A 24867-nucleotide genomic window follows, 5' to 3' on the forward strand; every position below is an offset into this window, starting at 1 on the left:
TGACCTGAGCTGAAGTCTGGCGCTTAACCGACTGAGACACCCAGGCAACCCCCAAGTTAGCTCATTTAAAAGTGGGTCTGCACCATCATTATAGACAAGTAGGAAATGTCAGTAAAAAGATGAGAGTAATGATGTGTTTGACAGTGAATTAGTCACTGCCAGACTCCTCTATATACAGCGAGGCATTCTCTGCTGCTAAGGGACAACTAAAATCTAATGATGAAAAAAATTCAGGTCCTTAGATAACAGTAAAAAGCGGATTACTCTTCTAAGGACAAAAACAACCAGAAAAGTTACTGGCAATCTTTGCACTAAAATAAGTCCCATCATATATAGAAAATAAACTCTCATATACTATTGGTGGTGGTGTAAATTGGTTCTATTTTAATGCAGGAGAATTTATGAATATTTACCAAAATTAAAATGAACAAATCTTTGATATAGCAATTTACTTTTATGAATGTATTCCCATTATAGTCCTATTGGCATAAGAGTGCATGCATATATGAAGAAAAGGATTCAGTGACTGTAAGGATGTTCACTGTGACATTGTTTGTAACAGAAGACAACTCAGAACAGCTTAAGTGTTCATCAAATAGACTGACGGCTGCAGAAATTATGAGTTATCTGGGTAGTGATATTTTATGCAGATATTTGAAATGGAACAATCTATGCATCGACATGAAAAAAAAAAAAGACCACAATAAATTACATCAAAAGCAAGCTGCTTAACAGTATGATTAACTTTGAGTAAAAATACTCATCAAAGTATTCGTGATGGCTACTTCTGGAAAGCGAGATGAGTTTTGTTGTTGTTGTTGTTTACTTTATACAATTCCCTACTACTTGATTTTTCAATGGAACTAGATTACTTTTAAAATTCAAAAGTTAAAAACAAGCTGTTGCACTCTGGCCACCTGAGAAGCTTTTTAATTTTTAACCAAGAGTAAGAGGACCCAGGAAATGGTTATTTTGCCCTACTCTGCCTTGGTGCCTCACACTGTGTTTGGCACACCGTTGATGCTCTCTAAGTACTCTCAGAATAAAGGAGTAAGGATGACCGACCCTGGTCACTCTTTCATGAAGTGAGATGGAAGGACGTAAGAACATCAAGGTTTTCTAACCCTAGAATCTAAGCCAGTGGGTCAACAGAGAAGTTTATCACATTAATAGGGTTGATTTATATTAAGGAAAAACTGGTTGTATAAACATCAACTCACTAAAAAACAGTCTGATCGTTCTATTTGCATTGGATAAGGATTCTTAATGAGTCTCCACCATGTTTCTTTGTCTCTTGGGCATTTATCTGTTGGCTTGGAGGTCATAAAGAGGAAGGAATCTCAGACGGAGCTCAACAGTCCAGCCGATTCAGACCCTGAACGTCCTCAGTACCATTCCCATAATAAGGAGCTCAGATTGAACACTTCTTGGGTCAGTGCTTTCTTCCCACAGGGTAATTCTTTCCTGATGAGCCCCAACTATCAGAAAGTTCCTTGTTGCAATGAACTGGAATCTGCTCCTTTGAAAAACTGACTCACGGACCCTACCTCTACCCCCAGTGTCACATACAATGGATCTAAACAGCTCTGCAGAGTGGTTTAAGAGAGTGGCTGTGCCAGATCTGCCTTGGACCCTGGCTTCCACATGTAGGTGTTGTGTGACCCCCTAGGCAAAGACTGGCAACTCTCTCTAACCCTCAATCTCTTCTTTACAAAATGGGGATTATAGTTTCTTCCTCATGGGGTTGTTTTAGGAAGATAATGAAATAATCTATGCAAAGTACCCATCACAATGTGTAGTACAAAATGCTCAACAAATAATATCCTTACAATTTCCAAAGACCTTTACCATGAGGTATTCCATGAGGAAGCAAGGAAGAAAGTGGCACAAACCAGCAAAGTTAACATATAAGGTGTCTGTCGGTAAAATGCATGCCTGAGGACCTTGATCTCAAGAGACTCCTCTGTGTTTTCTTCACTTAGAAACAAATTATAAAAAACACTCCCAGTAGGGGGAGGGGAATTTCATACCATTAATTTAGCAACAAAAAGTCTGTACTTTGACAATTATAGACACTAACTTATAAAAGTAACTTCAGGTGTTTGAGAATCTCACTCACCTCTGGGGGACACAAGGAAAGAGCTCCCTCGAGGGCTTCTCTCAAAACTTGTCTCCCTGAAGCTTGCTCATATTCACACAGCTGTCAGGAGAAGCATGAGCCTTCTTCAGCCATTCTGAAACTTTTCTTGGGGCTAATGACTACCTATCCACCTAGATTTGACTTTATGTTATTATTCAAGACGTAAATTATAAATCCTATATATATTCACAACGTAGACTTATATTTACAACATACATCTATCTATATTACGCGCCGTATGAAATTTAGTAGGGTAGGAGGCTTTGGGATCTAGGTCTTGTCTTGACCTGGCCACTGACTCACTGTGTGACCTCTTAGGATCTCAATTTACTTATCTATACAATGGCTACAATTGAGGAATCTTATGCTATCTTCTAAGGATCTGTAGGTTTGCACAGCCATGCTGGGGGCTGCTTTAATTGGGCTTCAGGCTTCTCTCATTTCAAGCAGAGTCACAATATTTAAAAAAAAAAAAAACAAAAAAAAACAAAAAACCTGTTACATATCTTGGGATTCTGCTTGAAAGCCCATTTGAAAAATGAGTCTTTTTCACCAAAAGATGTTTGGAAAAAAAAAAATCTCCAAATCACATGATCCCCAAGGCTGGGTTCCTTTTTCCTGTTTGTATTTCAGAGGTGGAGAGGGAATGAGGAGGAAGGGGTTGGGAAGAAGAGGCCACTGTGACAAACAGTAATTTCTCAGTCTTACCAGGCATGGTTAAGAACAGGGTATTCTGATCACTTAATGATTCTTACTCACTTTCTTCCTAAGTATATTACCTAACGGTATCAGGACATTGGATATGAACAAATCCCTTTTTATCATTCAGTTGGTACCTAACACCCGGGACATTTAAAATGACTTTGTCCTCACTCTGCCCCAATTCCTAGCCCCAGGTTTAAATCACTAAAAAGAAAATCTTTAGCACTCCAAGTCAATGGCTCAGTCCTTCCAGGAGCTGTCTTGTGGCATCCTTACAACAAAATAACAGAAGATGGAAAGTGTAATCAGTTTGGGAGGTGACATCAGCAGTCATGAGGTCAGTCTTGAACTCACAGCAGGAGAGTTTGTGGATGTGTCCAGATAGCAGAGGAGATTCTGGGTGCCCCACTTCTCATTAACTCCCTGCAAATGTTCCCTCTGGCAGGGCAGACCCCTGATGTAAACCAGTCCCTTTACTTTAGAAAAATGTGAGCTGCTGAAAGAAGCCTATTGAAAGGGCATCACAGAGCTGCACCCTGACTTGGTGAATATTTGGGGGTATGGGAGGTGGAAGGGTTTATAGGAGAATAGTGGGGTTATGTGGGGGCAACATCCGACTGAAGAGGTACCTCTTGAATCTCTGTGGCCACTGGAGTGCACAGCTGTGGAGCTCAGCTGTATCAATAGGGCCACTGTGGCCTGCGTGTTGGGCTGTGACCTCCCTCTGCAGGGACAGCGGGGTGCAGCAGAAAAGGGGTTCGACGTGGAATCAGAAGACTCAGGTGTGAATCTCAGCTCCAGGACAAGGTGCTTCATTTCTCTGAACCACTATTTCCCTAACTGAAAAACAAGAATAAAAATACCCACTGGATCTGCCTTATGGGCATGTTGAACAAAACAGGGCCTGAAGAGCATTTCGTAAGTTAGAGAGCCCCACAAATAACGTAAACTGCATTCAGTAGCCAATGAGATAGTTGTCCAAATGTGATCCTTAACAAACCCCCAAAAGCTTGCTCAGAGCACTTTCCCAAGATACTAATATAAAAGGTTAGTCACATCAAATAAATGAAGTGCTTCACTGTGTTCACATAATTTTCCAGTAAGTCTTAATTAAAAAAACCCGTTGTATCGGATACTCTATAAAGAACTATATATAAAATTACAAATCAAGTTGTATATGAAAAATTATACATATGATAAAATCTATATATGATTTCAAAAAATACAACTAGATTATTCTTAAAGGACTACTGTAGTGGCAACTGATCTTGTAAGTGTACACACTTATATCAAAAAGTTTTACCATACCATATGCTCTCACTCATATGCAGAATTTAAGAAACAAACCAAACAAACAAAGAAAAAAAGAGACAAACAAAAAAGCAGACTCTTAAATACAGAGAACAAGATGGTAGTTGCTGGGGGGAGGCGGGTAGGAGAATGGATGAAATAAAAGGGATTAAAGAGTACAGTTATCATGATGAGCACGGAGTAACGCACAGAATTACTGAATCACTATACTGTACACTTGAAACTGATAGAACACTATATGTGAATTACACTTCAATTAAATAAAAAAAATGCTCATCACAGTCCAAAAAAAAAAAAAAAGTCTTACAAAAGTAGACTAAACCCAGAGTCTCCATTTTAGAACTTCAATAAGTAGTGTGTGCTTTACTACTCCTATTTTAGACCATTGCATGTTGGAGTCATCCATGTAGACTGAGAAGTTAGAGACCTTGGAGCTCTGCTTCCTACAGAAGACCATCAACTCTTCGATCAGGAAGTTCTCTGGAACAGTCCTCTTCATTTTCCTCTGAGCAAGACAGGTTCAGTGCATTCATCACGGGATGGATCCAGGATGTCGTCTGTGTTACATGACTTGAGAAGAACAAGGAATGCAATTACAGTCTGAAAGATTGTCCTTCTACCCATCCATGCAAGTACTGATCCCAGTGACACTGCGTCCACCCTACTGCAGCCCCTGGTCATGGGAAGCAACTGCAACTCGATCCAATCATTTTGAAAAGTCTTGGATATGTTTTATGGTTCAACAAAACCTATTTGTTTCTTTATTCTTTGGTAGAAAGGAATGTAGGAGAATGCATCATCTTTGACAACTTGTTCTCCCTTACCCGACATTCAGTCAGCAAATCCTGGGATTCTCTTGCTGAAACATCTGTGGAATCTTTTACTCCCCCCCTCTTCCAGGGCTATACTCTGGGTCACCGAAACAGCTTGTCTCTCTGCCTCTGTTTCTACTTCTTTTCTAATTCAATCTCCTCTAGCCAAGAGATTTTTCTAAATGACAAATCTTACGCTGTTGCTTACCTGCTAAAAATTCAGTGCCAACCAATGCCTTCTGGATCAAATACCTACTCCATGGTATGAAATACCTTGATTTTTTTTTTTTTTTTACCTGCCTCAATAATACTTTTTTTTTTCTGCTACAGTCTTCCTCCCTCCCATCTTGTTTATCTAGTTAACTTAGACTAATTCTAAAGAACCAAATTTCCCTAGGGGCGCCTGGGTGGTTCAGTTGGTTGGACATCTGACTTCAGCTCAGGTCATGATCTCACAGTTCATGGGTTTAAGCCCCACACTGGGCTCTGTGCTGACAGCTCAGAGCCTGGAGCCCACTTTGAATTCTCTGTCTCCCTCTCTCTCTGCCCCTCCCCTGCTTGCACTGTGTCTCTGTCTCTCTCTCTCAAAAATAAATGAATAGACTAAAAAAAAAAACAACAAAAAACCCAAATCTCCCTCAAAATTCCTCCAATCTGTGTTCCTGATCTTATCTCTTATTACACTGTACTTTAAGTGTCTGTTTATTTTCAGGCCTTCTTACTGCATATGAAGTTCCATCAGGGCAGGAGCTATGTTTCCTATGCCTGAATTTATATGGTGCCTAACACGTGCTCAGAATGAATGACTAGGCATTTCAGGGAAGAACACAAGCAGAGGTAAGGAAGGATGTACAACAGGTACAGGGCATGTTCAGGGAGCGGTGAAACAACATTACAAAGTGTGTCTCTACCTGCTGGATGGTGTTTCTCAGACCTGGTTTCCAACCCTCAGCCTTTGGCTGAATGAATCTCCTGTATCCACCACTATCTGCCCAGCTCCTGAGTGTGGACAGGCAGCTTCTGGAATTAGGATGATCTGTTTCTTCTTCCTGGACACTCTTTCTACCACTGGCTTACCCTACTGCCCTCATCCATTTAGATCAGTCTCCCCTGACTCCTATCCCACCCAAACTCAACCTCGGAAGCAGTACCATGTCTTAGATCAAGTCCATCTGAGGGCTGGCACTTAAAATGATCAAATAAGATGGGGGGGGGGGGTGTCTAAAAATATATTCTACACGACAAAATAGCATTTCCAAGGTATGTTAAAAGGGTTTTTAATTACTGTTACGTGAAGAAGATAATTCCATGGTCAAATAAGTTTGAGATACACTAGGTTAAACAGAGCTAAAGTTTCTTAACTGAAGGACTTCCCTAAACCTTAAATATATTAACATGTTCTATGCCTCTCCAACAGTATGTGGTATTACTCAAGCTAACGTGCCCCTGTTAGCACATGTGGGACCAGTGTTCCATAGAGCATAATTTGAGAACTATCACATAAATGCACGGACTTTATTGGCTGATGACGGCAATAACTGAAAATGTTGGACTTACTACAAACAGGCAGTTTCATCGTCAGTGATGTTTTTGACCCTAAGTCCTAAATTCTCTGCATATATCTCAAAACAAATTGTTCAACTCCTCAGTTTGAATATTAAAATTCACTTTTCCACGGAAGATCGCTGATACTTTCATGATGGCATAAACAAATTTAAGTTGCTTTGAGAATCAAGGTGAAGGTGGCAAGGCCCAAACATCTTCATCATTTCAAAAGCTCAGAGTGTGGTTAAGTGGTACAAAGACTCATTATTCTCTTGACAGTAATCCACATCACTGTTATCTCTTTAAAACGGTTTAATGGAATTTCTTATTATAGTGACTAAACTTACTGAAGCATTAGATTATGCACAGGTTAACTTCATTTCCAGGCCTTTGGGGTTGGGGGAAGCTGCAAGTCTGCCCAAGTTGAAAGTGGCTTTAAAGAAATACTAATGAGTGTAACATAAGAGGGCCAGGATGCCGCCACAAGGTAAAATGAGGACACGTCATTCTGTAAAAAGCACCTGTTTAAAACTAAAAGGAAAAACTTGATGAGACAATTTTGCTAATTTAAAAAATCTTGGTATATTTACTTTGATGTGATGATGCACATTTGTAATATGTTAGTCTGAAGAAGAGACTAAATTCTTATAAATCCTCCCTCCCCAGTAATGTCCCGTAATTAGGAAGTGTGGGAAGGAGGGAAAACAGGAACAACCACCTGAGGAATGACTTCAGGTGCACACTCTCCTATTAAACCTTCTGAAAAGTAATATTCTCATGCTTCAACATTATAACTATCTGTAAATGGACATTCCATTAAACTTATCACTTAGATGAAGCAAAGGCAAAATGTCTAAGGAAAAAAATGTAGTTATAGACTCTGAACGATGACTATTAGAAAGTTCCCCTAGAAAGTGATCTTTGCCAGGAAACTTCATCGGGCACTTTTACAGGAACAAGTCTACATCTGAACCTTTTCCAAATCCAAAAGTAACATCCTAAAATACTAACTGATTTAAGCTTATGTTCACAATACACTTCTCCATATATGTTTAAAAAAACACACACCCAAACACCAAACATGCAATTACAAAGGGTACTCACTGGAAAAAAACAAAACAGCCAACAAAGGGATAAGGTTTCTATACTTCAAGTACACCTAGGCCTTGTGTAGAAACATTCAGACTCATGCTTCTAAAACTCAGGTAATGCACATAAAGTGCCTGGCAAAGAGTTGATATTCAATAAAAGATCATGGCTAGTTTTGTTTTGTTTTTTGATAATTAGAACTTTGTGATTATTGCAAGAAAAACTTGGAACTCTTCCTATAATGCTAGAACGGGGCCATCTGTGTGTATACCATTCAATTTTATGTCCTAGTGAGCATAGTGACTAAAGAGCTTTGACATAATCAGTATGAAGAGATAATCCCAGATTTACTGGCTTGGAGAACATTCTAGTATTAGAGATATTTCCTCTCTGATTTGTGTGCTTGGTAATTCAACTGAGAAGAGACAGACCAAATCAGTCCTGTTGAGTCTGTTTAATTAATAAAGACCCCATGGTTCATACAGTGAGATGCTGCTACTTAGCATGAAAAATTTAAAGGTCTGGAGAATAAATGAGGCTGACTATGGAACGTAAAAATCTTCCATTTGAACACACACTACCTCTGGCAAATGTTCCTGCAGGGAGTGCATCTGACCTGATTTGGGGAGCAATCAACAGCAGTTCAGATATATCGGAAAATCCAAAAAGCATAATACCACTTGCCTCTGAGTGATTGCCAAATCTGTTGGTGGAAAACAGGAATATTTGATCTAGGAAGATGACAGTGTTGTGGGGTTTTATTTTTCTTTTATAATATTAGTAAATTGAAAGACATATTTTAGAACTTATAAAAAAACTTAAGAGAACATGCTTTATTTTATTGGCAAAGAAATGTAAGTGAATTATTTAAATCCCATTATAATTACCCTCCTTATGTTTCTTACCTCCTAGCATGCAAAATGCTTTCTTTCAAAATAAAAATTTAGGACAGCCTTTAAGAGAAAAGTGGTTTAAAGACAGGAAGTGCGCTAGTTTTGAAGAAATTCATTCTTAATAACCGTCTGTGATGATATAAAGGTTCTTTTGTTAAACTCCACTGTAAATGGCACTATTTATATATCACTATGAATTTAGCAACACTGCATGTATAATTTTATCATGTTTAAGATAAGGCTGCAAAATAATGAGCCAAAGTAATTAACTTGCAATGTCCTTTTTTGAGGGTGGGGGGATAATCCTATTCATATAATATTCATATGAATGAGAAAATAAAGACAAATAAGTAAATATATGTTCACTCAACCTGTTTCTGGTACCAGTATCTTGGAATCACTGGAAAATTTTACAACTGGCCATAAACTGCAAGTAGTAATAATAATAAAAGACTTATCCTTAAAAAATAATCCCAACTGGGGGCGCCTGGGTGGCGCAGTCGGTTAAGCGTCCGACTTCAGCCAGGTCACGATCTCTCGGTCCGTGAGTTCGAGCCCCGCGTCAGGCTCTGGGCTGATGGCTCAGAGCCTGGAGCCTGTTTCCAATTCTGTGTCTCCCTCTCTCTCTGCCCCTCCCCCGTTCATGCTCTGTCTCTCTCTGTCCCCCCAAAAAATAAAGAAACGTTGAAAAAAAAATTAAAAAAAAAAAAATAATCCCAACTGAAAACAAATGGGAAGGTAAGAACAGAAAGTGATCCATGTCAGGACGCTTGTGTAGCTCAGTTGGTTGAGTGCCTGACTCCTGACTTCAGCTCAAGTCATGATTTGATACCAGGTTTATGGGATTGAGCCTTGTGTGGGGCTCTGTGCTGAGCATGGAAGCCTGCTTAAGATTCTCTTTCTCTCTCCCTCCGCCCCCTCCCCTGCTCATGCGCTCTAAAGAGAGAGAGAGAGAGAGAGAGAGAGAGAAAGTGAACTATGTCAATAAAATAATTAAAAAGTCACCAAACCTTGGTGAGGCAGCACATAGCCTCGTCAGACACTGGTTACGAGAATGACTAGGAATCAGTGATATGAAGTAATCTATTCTCAAACATGTTTAAGAGAAAATCATAAGTTGTTTGTTCCTAGTGACATATAAGGAGTTCTCTCTTACATAATTTTGGAAATACAGCCCTAAAATCAAATAGGATATTTCTTTTTAAATATCACAGAACACTTCCAGCACTTTTTAATTATTTGGAAATCCAGTGGGGGTCTGATCAAATATTAGCAGGATCTCATCCAAATCTTTACAGTCTTCAGGACAGATTTTATTTTTGTTTCCTATTTATGGCAATTTATATAAAAAATACATCAGATATCTTTTGAAAATTTAAAAATCCAATTACTTAAAAAAACCTCTGGGGCAGGTAGATAGCACAGTCAATTGAGCATCTGACTCTTGATTCCAGCTCAGGTCATGATCCCAGGGTTGTGTGACTGAGCCCCATGTCAGGCTCCACACTGAGCGTGGAGCCTGTTTAAGATTCTCTCTCTCCTCTCCTCTCCTATCTCTCTCTCTCTCTCTCCTTCTGCCCCTCCCTCTGCTTGCACACACACCTACTCTCTCTCTCCCTCTCTGCCCCTAGCTCCCCCCACTCACACCTCTCTAAAATAAAAAAAATAAAAACCAAACCAAAACAAAAAACTGTCTACATCTCAGATACCACATTATTCTTCTTCTTTTTTTTTTTAATCATATATTTTTTTTAACATTTATTATTTTTGGGACAGAGAGAGACAGAGCATGAACGGGGGAGGGGCAGAGAGAGAGGGAGACACAGAATCGGAAACAGGCTCCAGGCTCCCAGCCATCAGCCCAGAGCCTGACGCGGGGCTCGAACTCACGGACGGCGAGATCGTGACCTGGCTGAAGTTGGACGCTTAACCGACTGCGCCACCCAGGCGCCCCCACATTATTATTATTCTGATAAGAATCTAAAGCTATAACATATTACTTATGCATAATATTGGAAAAAACTGCTGTTACTAGACTTGGAAAAGATGAACACTGAAAATTTCTGAGAAAAATGTGAAAAGTATAAATTATATTTTTAAAATCATATACACAGGCTTAGATTGCTGTCACTTACTGTATAGAGCCCAAACACTCAAGGTCCAAAGCTGATACATGTTTCCAAAAACTGTTCTACAGTCACAGATTACAGCTTTGGGCAACTCTAAAAGATTGATGCTGTTTTTCATTGTGATAGGATTAAAAAGTACAGAAGGCCTCAAAGAACACATCCTACTGACACTGGTACTTATATACTGGACAATTAGATACTAATAAATAATCACAGAAATTTTGAGTTTGTAGATCTACACATTCTCATGGACCCTCTGGCAGTGTCCATCAAACTTTATGTTTTCCTTCCCTATCACAGAGTTGTTACCAGGAGGCAGCTGCCCAGGCAGCGACTACCTGTTTCAGCCACCCTTACATCCTAGTGTGAGCATGTGACTAGTTCCTGCCAATGGAAGATGAGAGAAATGTTTATCTCTTGTGGGCCAGGTTTTTAAGAAACTAGAGTGCCTTCTCTATTCTCTACTCTGACTCCTAATCCACTAACTGAACACAGAGGACTCTGAGGACCTAGGAGATGTAGAGCCATGAGCTAGAAGGAGCTGGCATACCAAAATCACCAGCCAAAGAAAGAAAAGCCATTCAACAGCCAGGAAGCTCTGCACTGACTGGTATGAGCATTAAGCTACTGAAAGGTGGCGGTTTGTGACTGCAGTTGGTGTCATTCTAAATGACACTTAAAATACTCTCAAGAGAGTATCTCAAGATGAGGCCATGACTATTACTTCCCCAGTAAACACATATTCAACTTCTACAAACTGAAGAGGTTGGCCTTCTAAAATATAGAAGACAGGCAATAAATATATTTTTCATGCTATTTTAAATATATCACTAATAAAAAGACTGACAGAATACAGATTAATGAACTGAATTTAATTAGAAACAAGTTTGCAAGACCACTGCCAAAGTTTCCTTCCACTTTAAATTCTCACTTATGAGTCCAGATACATGAAATGTAGAAGCTACTTTAATTTTTAATGTTTAGGTATTTCACTTTATGTATCCAATAAGTTTAATACACATCTGGTTAAGTATGTGTTTCTCCACTATCAAGTTTGAAACCTTAAAAACACTAAAATTATTTGAAACATAAAATTTAAACTAATTTTATACTTATTCTAATAATATTTTTCTATTTACCAAAGTTAAATAGACACTAAAAATATATCAATATGAATGTACATATTTTACTACAGAAGAACTGAACATTCTAAAAATCACAAAACTGGATGGGACTTTGAGAATTTCCCATCTCTAAAGTCTTAAAGTGTTCTATCAATATTAAAGACTCCATAATGTGTAAGTGTAAAAGCCACTTGAGAGTGAATTCTGTAAAGTAGAAACCCTCAATTATAGGAAAAAATTATGAGATAAATACCAAACATGTCATCAGCCTTTACACTTCTCTCATCAACTTTACAATACTATTTCTTTTTTTTTTTAATGTTTATTTACTTTTTGAGAGACAGAGAAAGAGACAGAGCGCAAGTAGGGGAGGGGAAGAGAGCAAGGGAGACACAGAATCTGAAGTAGGCTCCACGCTCTAAGCTGTCAGTACAGAGCCTGACACAGGGCTCGAACCCACTAACTGCGAGACCGTGACCTGAACTGAAGTTGGATGCTTAACTGACTGAGCCTCCCACGTGCCCCAATACTATTTCTAATGGCGCCATCTTGGACTTGTGAATCAATGGACTTATCTGTCTTTTAGAACCTTAGTTTATTTTGAAGCAGAGGAAAAAGTTATACTTATCACCTTCATTTTATATATAGGAAACTAATACCGAGAGAGGTGAAATAACTTACTTTAGGTCATAAAACTGGAACGTGTTTGAGCCAGGATCTAGACCCAAATCTAACTTCTGAGAATTTAGCCATTATGTTAAATTCTCTCTCTGAGGCTCTGTTATCTGGGTTGGTTTCAACAACAATATGTATGGCAGTTCTGGGATGGATTAAATGACCACCTGAAAAGTGCTCTTCAGTTTTACAAGATGAGATAAAGATGTGTTGACTGATCACAGATCATACGTTTAAAGCATTTCTTAAAGCACTTGCCACAAAACTCATATTTTAATTGAGTAAGTATGAATAAAAAGTACTTGCATGAAGCCTGCTTCTCCAGAAGTCTCCTATGCTTTTCACATTGTGAAATGAATTCTTAATATATCTGTCTTTGTCCACCAGGCTGTTAACTTCCAGAGGGCAGAGAAGTATTGCACGCATCTTTACAGCCTCGGTGTCAGGCTCACAGAAAATGAGGGTCAATAAATGTTTGATGCATAGATCCACCAGGCATTTCGCTGATATTATTATACCAAAAATAAAAAAAAATGCTCAAAAGTGGTAGACTAGCTTATTTATAATTGAGGATCAGATAAAACAATCTTCAGATGTGAAAATGCAGTAGCTTCACCCGGAATGATTCAGAAATATGTTATCAGGAAAGAGTTCAAATTATATAAATAGCCTAAAAGTTACCAAATAACCAGGACCACTAACCCTCTTCACCCATATTCTAATATCCAAGTAACTTGAAAAGGTCTATTCAGGGGCGCCTGGGTGGCACAGTCGGTTAAGCGTCCGACTTCAGCCAGGTCACGATCTCGCGGTCCGTGAGTTCGAGCCCCGCGTCGGGCTCTGGGCTGATGGCTCAGAGCCTGGAGCCTGTTTCCGATTCTGTGTCTCCCTCTCTCTCTGCCCCTCCCCTGTTCATCCTCTGTCTCTCTCTGCCTCAAAAATAAATAAACGTTGAAAAAAAAAATGAAAGCCAAGATTTAAAAAAAAAAATTAAAAAAAAAAAAAAAGAAAAGGTCTATTCATATACTTGGTAGTAGGTAAAAATTGAACCACTATGATGATTCAAACAATTTTGACTTGCTAAATAGCCAGAATTGTATGTAAACTTACTCAAATCCTAGGATTTAAGTTATAATTATTTACATCAAACAAACACTATAGTTGGCTAAACAAATCTTGTGTTAGTAACACTGGTAGAGCATAAAATGCTACCAAAGACAAACATAATGGTAAGTAGTCTAGCTAAAGAGCTCACCCTACCCCTCAATTCTCTAACCTTTACTGAAGTGATTTTACTACACTGGAATTTTCAGCCTCTGAAGTAATTCAGGATGTAGCCAAAGCCATGTTTCTAGGTATCTAATATCCAACAAAAGGATGGAGACTTTTCATAAAGGGGCCTGGTTAATGCTAAGTAACAAAGTTTAGGTGAGATCTAAGAAGATCCTTCAACCCTTTCAATATCCTGGATCATTCTTTTGATATAGATGTTTAGATATGTGGCAGCTGGATAAGACTTTACATCAGATTAGCGTTTTGTACTTTACGATGTTCTTTGATACTGATTTCCCAATTTGCTTTTCGTACAAATCTCATTAACCTAACTTTTCGCTACAACTTTTACAATTGCAGAAACGGAGGCTAAGGTAGTTCAAGCATCCTGTCCACGTTCACACGGTAGCAGAACTAGGGTGTGGATGTAGACCATGGCCACTGTTCTTTCATATAGACTATGCAGACCTCATTTGAAATTCCAGATCGCCCATGTGCTAACTGGGTTGACTGTGCGTCTCTGGGACACTTACTTAAACTCTGAGTCTCAGTTCCCTAATATAGAAAACATGCCACACCTGTCTCAATAGTGTTAAGAGATAATATGAATACATCCTCTAGATCCATGCCTGGACACATTCTAGGTCCCTTATAACCATCACCCTGTCCCCTCTATCTCTGACTCCCTGTATTTGTTTTATATTGGTGCAGTAACAGATTCCCACAGATTTAGTGGCTGTAAACAACACAAAGTCACTGGCTTACAGTTCTGTAGCACAGAAGTCCAACAGGGTGCTTGCTGGGCTAAAATCAAGGTGCTGGCAAGTCTGCATTCCTTTCTGGAGGCTCTAGTGGGGACTCTGTTTCCTTGCTTTTCCAGCTCAAAGGCCATCCACGTTCTGATATTCCTAGCCCCCATCTTCAAAGCCAGCAACATAGCCTATCTGTCCCTGCTTCCACTGTCACATCTCTTTCTCTGACCCTTTTCTTCTGCCTCCCTTTTCCACTGTTAAGGCCTCATGTGATTATATTGGACCCACCTGGATAATCCAGGCTAGTCCCCCTATTTTAGGATCAGCTAGTAGCAGCCTTAATTCCACCTGCAACCTTTATGCCCCTTTAGCCCGTAACCTAATGTATTCAAAGTTTGCGGAGATTAACACGTAGACACCACTGGGAGCCATTATTCTCCCTACCACACTCTCCCTCCCCTTAACTGCTTCATCCATGAAGATTAAGGCACAAGAGAAAAGGCACTGGTTTGGATTAATTTTTGCAATTTGCCTAAAACTTGGTAAATGTATAGGAAGATTATATACTACATTGTAATGGAGATTATTGGATGAAGAAAAAGAAGGTGCTGGAGATCTTATGAAAAGTAATTTAAGAAAGAATCAGCTGTGGTGAACTGAATTGTGCTCCCTACCCCCTCCAATTCATATATTGAAGCCCTAATCCATAATGTGGCTGTATTTGGAGACAGAGCCTTTGGGGAGGTAAAGTTAGATGAGGTCATGGAGGTGGGGCTCTGGGTCCAGTATCCTTGTAAGAAGAGGTAGAGACACCAGAGCTCGATCTCTGTGCACACAGACAAGAGGCCATGTGAGGACACAGTGAGAAGGTAGCTGTCCATATCCCAGGAAGAAAGGCCTCACCAGAAATCAATCCTGATGGCATCCTGACCTTGGACTTCTGGCCTCCAAAACTATGAGAAAATAAATTTCTGTTATTTAAGCCAGTCAGTCATGGCAGTCCTAGCAGACTAATACAGCAACCAAATTTGGAAGGGAAAGTGTTTGACATAAAAGTTAGTATTTGTTAATAAATTTAAAATAAAGGGTACTGGAGGCAAAGAGAATTCCACATCTGTATAAATAAAAGTATAACCCCCAGAGAGGTGATGCATTTCCAAAGTACTTCTTGGAATCCCAGAGGATTTGCTTATAGTATCCCAATGAAATGCTAAAAAACATGCTTTATGCCTCAGTTATACCTGTCATTGGTCAAATGGGGGGAAAGAGTTTGATGCTGCCTGTCTAGATCTGGATGTTTTATTCATGTCCATGGGCTTTGCCATTCTGTATAACCTAAGCCAGCTGGCTGGCCTTTCATTTAAATGACAGTTGCTCATATAGCACTTCATATTGCTACACCCCTTCGTAGATATTTATAGAAAATCTAGAGCTAGCTGTCTCCTCCAGCTCCTGAGCAATGCAACCTCTCGGCTCCTGTCACAGGGCTTATGACTGGCTGGAGAGTGGCATAGGTGCAGGTTTTGGTTAGTGGTTTCTATTTGCAGCTGTGCAAAATAAAGCTGAGCTGTCATTTAAAGCCCCTCCATTGCCAAATAGCAATACTATAAAATAAAGGAAGGGAGGAAGAACTAAGTTCTGTTAAGTGCTCACCATGTGCCAGGTATTTTGCCAGGGGCTTTACCTCCCTTATTTATTCAATTCTCAAAACAATCCAAGGAGACATAAACTATTAGCCTTGTTTCGTTTGTTTCTGAGAGAGAGAGAGAGAAAGAGAGAGAGAGAGAGAGAGAAAACGCAAGTGGGGGAGGGGCAGAGAGACAGGGAGACACAATCTGAAGCAGGCTCCAGGCTGTCAGCACAGAGCCTGATGTGGGGCTCGAACCCCACATAAGCTGCAAGATCATGACCCGAGTCGAAGTGGGATGCTTAACTGACTGAGCCACCCAGGTGTGCCAACTATTATCCTTGTTTTTGAATGAGTAAAGGGAGTGCAGACAGCTGAAAACAGTATCAATTAAATCAAGGTCACACTCACAAGTGGTACATAAACTAAAGGAACCCAAGTCTGTCTGAGACTAGAGTCTGCATTTTTTTTCTCACCAATTGCTTTCCTAAATTGCCAGTGACAGTATTCATGCATTTGATATTTATTTAGCACCTACACATACCGGGCATTGTACTAGTTACTGGGTATTCTAAACCCACTGTCACATAGATGTTTACATCCAAACCAGTGGTTTCAGTACAATTTATTCATGTCTAAGAAGTGTTCAGGGACAAAGTATTTTAAAAGTTCCATATTTCCTCCTTCAATTCATCTTTTATTTCTTCATTACAGTCTCATTAAGAATGAAATGCTCAGGATTCTCATGCAGGCAGAAGATGGTGAGGGGATTACATGCACTCTCCTCTAAAATGAAGTTAAGTGCATAGAAATTGCCCTGATACCTCATCAAGGGGGCCTTACACTTATAGTAAGTCTGTGAATGGGTATTCCTTAGCCCACCCAAAATGAATCAAAGCAGCCAAATTAATGATGTCTTCAGAGAGAGGGCTCCTGACAGTGTCCACTAAAGTGGAGCTAAAATAGTCTGCCAAGGATTTAGGAAAAGTCAAAAGTAGTAGCTTTTTATTTCCAAGACAGAAATGATCCATTCTTCCTTCCCCTCTGATCTCTCTAATTTCTAATTACATTAGAATTACCCAGCATAGGCTCTACTTGTAAAATAGGGGGTAATAAAACAACCTCAAATTTTCCTCTTTTGTGCTATTTATTTTATAAATGAGAGGACACGATGTAACTTGAGCCTTTAATTAATACAGTTGGCTGACAATGGCAAGTCTTATTCATACATGTTATGATCCACATTGTTTCCTACCTGGGAACAACCTCATAGGATGTCCTACTTCAAATCAGACAATCATTTAGGAACATTAATTTCTCAGACTGGAGAGAAATGAAGAAAGCCATGCCTGCCAGACATCAGTTACCTTTTGGAGTCATTAAGGCAAAACTTTTAAATTTTTGTTTTTACATTTATTTATTTTTGAGAAACAGAGTGAGACAAAGAGTGAGCAGGGGAGGGGGAGAGAGAGAAGGAAACACAGAATCTGAAGCAGGCTCCAGGCTCTGAGCAGGTGGTCAGCACAGAGCCTGATGTGGGGCTCAAACCCACAAACTGTGAGATAATGACCTGAGCTGAAGTCAGGCGCTCAACCGACTGAGCCACCGAGGCGCCCCAAGGCAAAGCTTTTAAATACTGTCTCATAAGAACTTTTTTTGGGTGGATTGTCATTGTAAACAATGTCCATGTTCAGTATTTCAACCTACCCTGTGTACTGTCACTGTTCATCCTGGCAGAGTTCCTGGGCTAGCAAAATGTTCTGAAGACCAAAGACTGCAAAGATGTGGCCTGTGCCCCTACACCTCTTGCCCCCTGAACCCACAGCAGACGTCTAATTGATCAGACGTCACTGAGGCTGAACATAGACTTTGAACTCTTCACAAAACAATGCTTGAGACAGTGAGGTGAAATCTATTTGCCTTCCCTGCTCCAGATAGAAACTTTTGTTTTATTCAGAAATTATGGACTTTCTAGGTTATACTGATAGGCATTGATAATGCTGGAAAGTATACTGCTTCCTATGTAATGGACAAACGTTTTATAACATGAGGAGAGATCTCACATTAAAGGTGTATCAACACAAATGAATACACGGAGAATTATAAGTCAAGCATAAGTAACTTTTAAAAACAAATGCTTGGGGTGCCTGGGTGGCTAGGTCGGTTAAGCAGCCGACTTCAGCTCAGGTCATGATTTCACGGTCCGTGAGTTTGAGCCCCGCGTCGGGCTCTGTGCTGACAGCTCAGAGCCTGGAGCCTGTTTCAGATTCTGTGTCTCCCTCTCTCTCTGCCCCTCCCCCATTCATGCTCTGTCTCTCTCTGTCTCAAAAATAAATAAACGTTAAAAAAAAATAAAAAAAAAAACCCAAAAAACAAATGATTACACCTACTGGAAAAATCACTAAACGGAGATAATTTCATGTTTGAAGCAAGTGTCTAATACTTAGATGTTTGCATTATTTATATAGATATACAGGCTATACACACACATATATAAAATATGTTTACTTACATTATATTGTGAAATAGCATTGTGGCAGGCTCCTCCAAGACAGGTCCCAATGATCCCCACCTTCTGGCATTTATACTCTTCTACACTGTACCAGGGTTAGTCTATGTGACTGATAGCATATGGCAAGAGTGATGGTATGTCACCCACTTTTGAGACTGGTCATAAAGACACTGTAGCTTTTTTCTTCATGTTTCTCTTGTTCTCACTCTTTCTCTTGTCTCTTGTTTTGGGCAAAGCCAGCTGCCTTGTTGTGTAAAGCCCTTTGGAGAAAGGTCCATGCTGTGGTGAGGAACAGAAACCTCCTGCCAACAGCCACACGTGTGAGTTTGGAACAAATATTCCAGCCCCACTAAGGCACTCTTCGATCCCTAGCTTTGGCTAACCACTTGATCGCAACTTCATGAGACAACCAGAGAGAAAGAGCCAATGATCCAGTAAAACCACACCTGGATTCTTGACTCTCTAAAACTGGGTGAGAAAATAAATGTTTGCTGTTTTAAGCTGCGAACTTTGGGAGAAATTTATCATGCAGCAATAGAGAATTAATACAATTATGATCACTGATCACAGTGAATCTGAATTTTTCCATAAAGAAAAGAATACAATGAAGGCAATGTGGCAGCAATGTCTAGTTTGTAATAATTACATTCAGCTTTACTATCAAACATAACTCCCGACATAATTTTGTTCAATTCTACAATAAATTTTAAAGTGGAATCATATCAAAGGACTACTATAAATCTATAATAGTATGCAACTTCCAAAGGGAAGAAATTGGCTAGAAAAACAGGTAAGTTAATCAGATACTTTCATCATAGCACCATCAAGATAACTGTCATTTTGTCATTAAATTTAAGAATGCTGCCACTTTCTGGGGTGCCTGGGTGGCTCAGTCGGTTAGGCGTCCCACTTCGGCTCAGGTCATGATCTCACGGTCCGTGAGTTCGAGCCCCGCGTCAGGCTCTGTGCTGACAGCTCAGAGCCTGGAGCCCGTTTCAGATTCTGTGTCTCCCTCTCTCTCTGCCTCTCCCCTGTTCATGCTCTGTCTCTCTCTGTCTCAAAAATAAATAAACGTTAAAAAAAAAAAAAAAGAATGCTGCCACTTTCTAAGGAGACAATACAAAAGTTTTCCCTTGAATGTGCTGGTATGCATGTGTGTGTGTGTATATGTATACACACACACACTCATATATATATAGCAAGTGGGCAAGCCCTGCCTATGTGCATATTGCATACACATATTAGTATACACACATACACATATATACAAACACACACGTTTGTTACTGCTATGAAACGCTGGCTCTAGCAATGCCAACATTTGATTAAATTTGTGTATGCCGGGTAAAACGTTTTCTTCTCTTACGTCAGAACTTAAGTAGATGATTACTATAAAGTATTAATAGGTGTGCAGTGGACATGTGGATGGATAGGAATACTCAATGAGGACTATATTCATCTGGGCATTCTTGGGACAGCCATGACAGTTATCCCTTTGCCTGAGGCTTGGCTTCCATCAGATGTAACAACTGAATTTTGGGGAAGACATTGACAGGTGTCAATTTCAGGGAAGAGATTCTATGTATACAGACCATCATCTCCTCCGGTGTTCTGGAAGGGCGATTTCAGACTGTTCTTTTTAAGTTAAGGTGAGAGAGGCAATGGCCTGAGTTCATTAGTTGTTATTTCTTGCCTCCAAAGTACATTTACCTGGTAATTGAACTGCTTCTACCCCAAAAGCTAAGGTTATCCAGGCACACAATTTTAGCTGGGGTAAGTGAGAGGATGAAGATTAAAAAAATAAAACAGGGGCGCCTGGGTGGCGCAGTCGGTTGGGCGTCCGACTTCAGCCAGGTCACGATCTCGCGGTCCGTGAGTTCGAGCCCCGCGTCGGGCTCTGGGCTGATGGCTCAGAGCCTGGAGCCTGTTTCCGATGCTGTGTCTCCCTCTCTCTCTGCCCCTCCCCCGTTCATGCTCTGTCTCTCTCTGTCCCAAAAATAAATAAACGTTGAAAAAAAAAATTAAAAAAAAAATAAAACAAAAAAAGCTAAATAAATAGTTCCAAGAAAGACATACAATGGATGCTTGCTTACGCAGCCATTACTTATGTGGCAACATCACCTATCTGAACATAGCAGCTAAGAGCTAGGAAGTAACCCCCTATCAAAATGCTAACAGTGAGGGGAGGGAGTGAGTTAGGGCTAAACTTTACTGTATGTACTTTGGGTCAGGTGCTATGGTAGGTTTTTCATGTACATAAGCTCATTCATTCTGGACAAGAACCCTACGAAGTGCTAATATTCTTACCAGTCCATAAATATGGAGAATTAAAGCCCAGAGAGCTTAAGTGAACATGTCTAAGATCATTCAGCTATGCTGTGGAGACATCAGCATTTGGACCCAAGTGGCCTCGATAGAAGAAGACAAGGAAGTATGTAACACTTATTAAGTAAAACTTTCATCAAGAACAGTTAAGCTAAAATACATGTTGGTGCTTGAATGGGGTCAACTTCTAGCAGAAAAACCTCTCATGGCAAGCAGCTCATTCCTCCATGAGGCCAGGTAAAGGAAGAACTGGCATATTGTTAGGTTTTCCTATCTTCACTATGTGACCTTTCTAATCTCCAGGAGATAACTACTTATTCTTAGAACTAAGTTTCTGTTCTGCTATTTAAAAAAATGGATAAAGTATAGAGCTCTCCCCAAATCAAGATCTGTTTAAAATATCTTTCTTGTCATATAGAAACATACTATGTTAAAATGAGGACGTGGAGGTGGTAAAGCATGGGTGTGTGTGTGTGTGTGTTGGGGGGTGGCTTTACGTACCTTGGTTCTGCAATTTTGCTACCGTGTGGCCCTGATCAAGTTAGTCTCTTTTCCACATAGGGTCTCCAACTCTAATGGTGAGACACTGATACCCACCAGTGTCCTCTGGGGAACAAATCTATATTATCATTTCTGTAATGCTTTCTTTGTAAGTCAAGATTAAGGTCAAGGAAGAGAATCAGCGGAGTTCCAAAGGGCAGGTTGAAGGGATGTATTTTCTATGCTGGAGTAGACTATATAAATGTAGCGTCTCTTTCTGTTCCTTCCACAGGACTGTGAGTTAGATCTGAAGGCAGACAAATGGCTTGTTTACCCTCTCTCTTCTCCTCTCCTTGGATGCTACTCTTCTTTGTAGCAGACACCAGACCAAGACTATTGTTCCAGTCCCCAAGGCACAGTGGCTTAAGCCAGCTGGGTACCAGGCAATGGGAAACACTCTCGCTTCCTCCTTGTCTTTATCTTAGTGACTGTGTCCTTAGTATCCTTTCCTCATATGGCACCAGTTAGGCTCTGACACTCAGCTTTGGGTGAGGATATACTGACAGCTGGCTGAGGCTAAGGAGTGCTCACAGGGTCCAGACTCATTTAGATATTTTTTCAAAGGCCTTTGAACCAGAACCCCAGTTAATAATGAATGCTAGTTTGCCTTCCTTTGATCTGGCATTTCTTTTTGGGGACTTTCTAGGAGACAGGCATGGCTGAAGAGACAGGATGCAGCTCACCACCACCATAATAGCATCCTAATAAGAGCCAAGTGGGGTCCACTCTCCACACCATTGGGAGAATTAAATGATGCAACGCATACAAAAATCCACCTAATATATGCCTGACTACTGAGCATCATCAGGCCGTGCTCTGTAAGTGCTCATTTTCCTCTCCCCTCCATCTTTTCCCTTAATCATTACAAAGTAAGTATGAGAAAGAAACCCAGTGCAAACGTGAATGTGGTTTTCATTTTCCTGCCACCTCTACAGTATTATGATTCAAATCTTCCAGGAACTGAACACAGTTAACTTAACATAGCAGGGGGCAACTTTCCTTCCAGAAGAGATAGGATTCTGGCAGTGAGCAGTATGGTACTAAATGTAATCTTTGCATGGGAATCCTGGGTCCTCTATTCCAAATGTTCCTTTCTCCACACATTATAAACTGTGCCTTTGCTTTATTAATTACTTTTTGCTAGGGACCACAAGAAAAAATATACATCACAAAAATGCTTTGCCAAGTTTATTCCTAGTTTTTTTCTCAATTCTTTTTAAGTATGGACTTTTGAGTTCTCAATGTTTTCAATGGTCATATGACTTTTTATGTTTTTCCCCACCAACAATTATGGGTTTCTCCGTACTGTAAATTAATAATGACTACTCAGCATCTACTGTGTTCAAAGTTCTATGCTAGGAGCATCACATTTAACAACTCTATGAAGTAGGCAATACTTCCCTTACTTTATGATGAGAAAACTGAGGTGAAGAGTGACATAGGAACCTGTATAAAGTCACAGAGCTTGAGAATCAAAATTTGAATACTGCTTTGGAAAATACTTGCACACTTGAAAGGACATCAAGGACATACCTCCCTTTCCTCTCCAAATGCATAACAAGAACACATTACTAAAAAGGACAATGAAGGGAGTCTTTCAGGTGTCAGGAGTCTTTGGGATTCCCCTTTGTGATCTCGTAACACCACTTGTGACACGAAGGGAGCTAACCAGAACACAATGGAAGTAGATCAGACTGCGTTTCCAGGGTAAAGCTAACCAGTCCAGCTAGGACAGGTATTACTCTTGAGGCTTTCAAAGGCAGGTCCCTATTGCTGACAATCCTGCAGTGAAAAGACTTGGATTCTATTCTGGTTTGGTAATTTAGTAGCTATGGATTTTTGGGCAACTGCTCTAAGCTCTTATGTTGTCCATCCATAAAACACAAAATAAGGCCACATACTTCAAAAGATATTCTGAGAATCCACTGAAATAGAGTTTGTTCATATTATGCCACATTTATCTCTTTAGTTGTTTACTTTTTGTCTTTCCCTACTGTTGTGTAAATTCCATGATATCAGAGAACCAGCCAGTATATTTTACTCCTGTATCTCCAAGGCATGGAACATTGCGTGGCATAGAGCAAATGCTCAAAATATATTTGCAGAATGAATGAACTGTGTACATTGTAAAATATTAAAACTGCTGATTATTATTAACATTATTGAGTTTTAAGACATACAAAGTTGATTTTTTTTCTTTAGATATTAACTTTTCATGAGTATTAATACTTTTAGCCAGAAGTGAATTCAGGCAGCCAACATTTAAGTTCAAATTATGATCCTGTTTCAACTTTTTGCTGTTTCCCTTGAAATAATTACTAGGGTTCCCCCCCCCAAACGATATCTGATATTAGCATTTAAATCACATGAAATGAAAATGGTGAGGCTTCATTTCTTGTTACTAATTTTTGTAACCTCCAAGAGGGTTTCTTGGTTTTGCTGATTATTCTGCAACTTCCAGGTTCTCTCCAGATGTGAAGAAAATTGCTTACTTGGTTGAGATGCTTGTACTTACTTGATGAAGTACTTGATTCCATCTGCTGTGTAAGCTTCCTCCCACCCATAAGGTAGACCTACAGTGAAAGGAAACCAAAAATACATTTAATAAGATGATAAAGATAACTTTATTTCCTGGATGCAAACTTCCCACATCTTTACAATTATTTGAGTACATTTCTCATACAAAATAATTTTCTAGAAGGGAGGAATTAAAACAATTCAGATGAGCTTTCCTACTCAGCATCTTTAGAACACAATAAATAAGTCTCGAACAGTTAACAATCTGCTTTAGTTGCATTAACTGGATTATGACTTGTCATTTACACGGGGTGAGCATTTTTGTCAGCAGGATTCAAGCACAAATTTTTGGTGCAGGGGATGGTTTTCGCCTGAAGGCAGAAGGATGGACAAGATGGCCCCTGCTTGTCTATTTTGGCTCAAAGTTTCCTTAATTGGCTCCCTTTACATTCTTTCAGCTCCACAGGGAATTGGTGCATGAGTGCCAGATCAGCAGGGGCTTGAAAGCAGCTTCTGGACAAGACCAAATTCCTCGTGAAGGCTGAAAGTTTAGCAAAGTGATTTACAATGGAGTGCAGCATTTTATTTTGTTAATTAAGATTTTGTGCATTAAACATAAACGGCCAAACAATTTGCTAAACGTAGCTTTCATTTCTGATAATGGGATTGAGTTAGTGAGCTATAAAGAAATGCAGATTGAAGTAAGCGAGAGATTATATGGCCGTATTTCTGTAAACGAGCACATTTGTGTCCTCATCATATCAAGACAACAGGCCCATGTTGAGGTAGCCACATTCTCTTATATTCCAGCTATGGCTGGTACCCCTCTAGAACAACATGGTTTTATCCCTCTGCTGCATCCATCCCTGCATACCGCTCAGGATTTTAACTGACCTTTTTTT

General features: G+C 39.8%; 1 protein-coding gene across 5 annotated transcripts in view; it reads right to left on the reverse strand.

The window, feature by feature from the left end:
• Positions 1 to 361: 361 nt before the first annotated feature.
• The window catches only part of STXBP4 (syntaxin binding protein 4), a 179138-nt gene continuing 154632 nt past the window's right edge, over positions 362 to 24867 (reverse strand). For 4 of the 5 annotated variants that reach the window (XM_040497083.1, XM_040497085.1, XM_040497084.1 and 1 more), the window contains 2 exons: positions 23964 to 24021; positions 362 to 4723 (listed from right to left, as the gene is read on the reverse strand). In XM_040497083.1, the coding sequence (XP_040353017.1) occupies positions 4597 to 4723; positions 23964 to 24021 (185 nt within the window). In that variant the 3' untranslated portion in view covers positions 362 to 4596. Of the gene's footprint in view, positions 4724 to 18583; positions 19052 to 23963; positions 24022 to 24867 lie in introns of all 5 variants that reach the window. The other variant, XR_005797464.1, reaches the window with a different exon arrangement.

The sequence above is a fragment of the Herpailurus yagouaroundi genome, unplaced genomic scaffold (genome assembly GCF_014898765.1).
Source record: "Herpailurus yagouaroundi ecotype Mexico unplaced genomic scaffold, PumYag 189, whole genome shotgun sequence".
Lineage (NCBI taxonomy): Eukaryota > Metazoa > Chordata > Mammalia > Carnivora > Felidae > Herpailurus > Herpailurus yagouaroundi.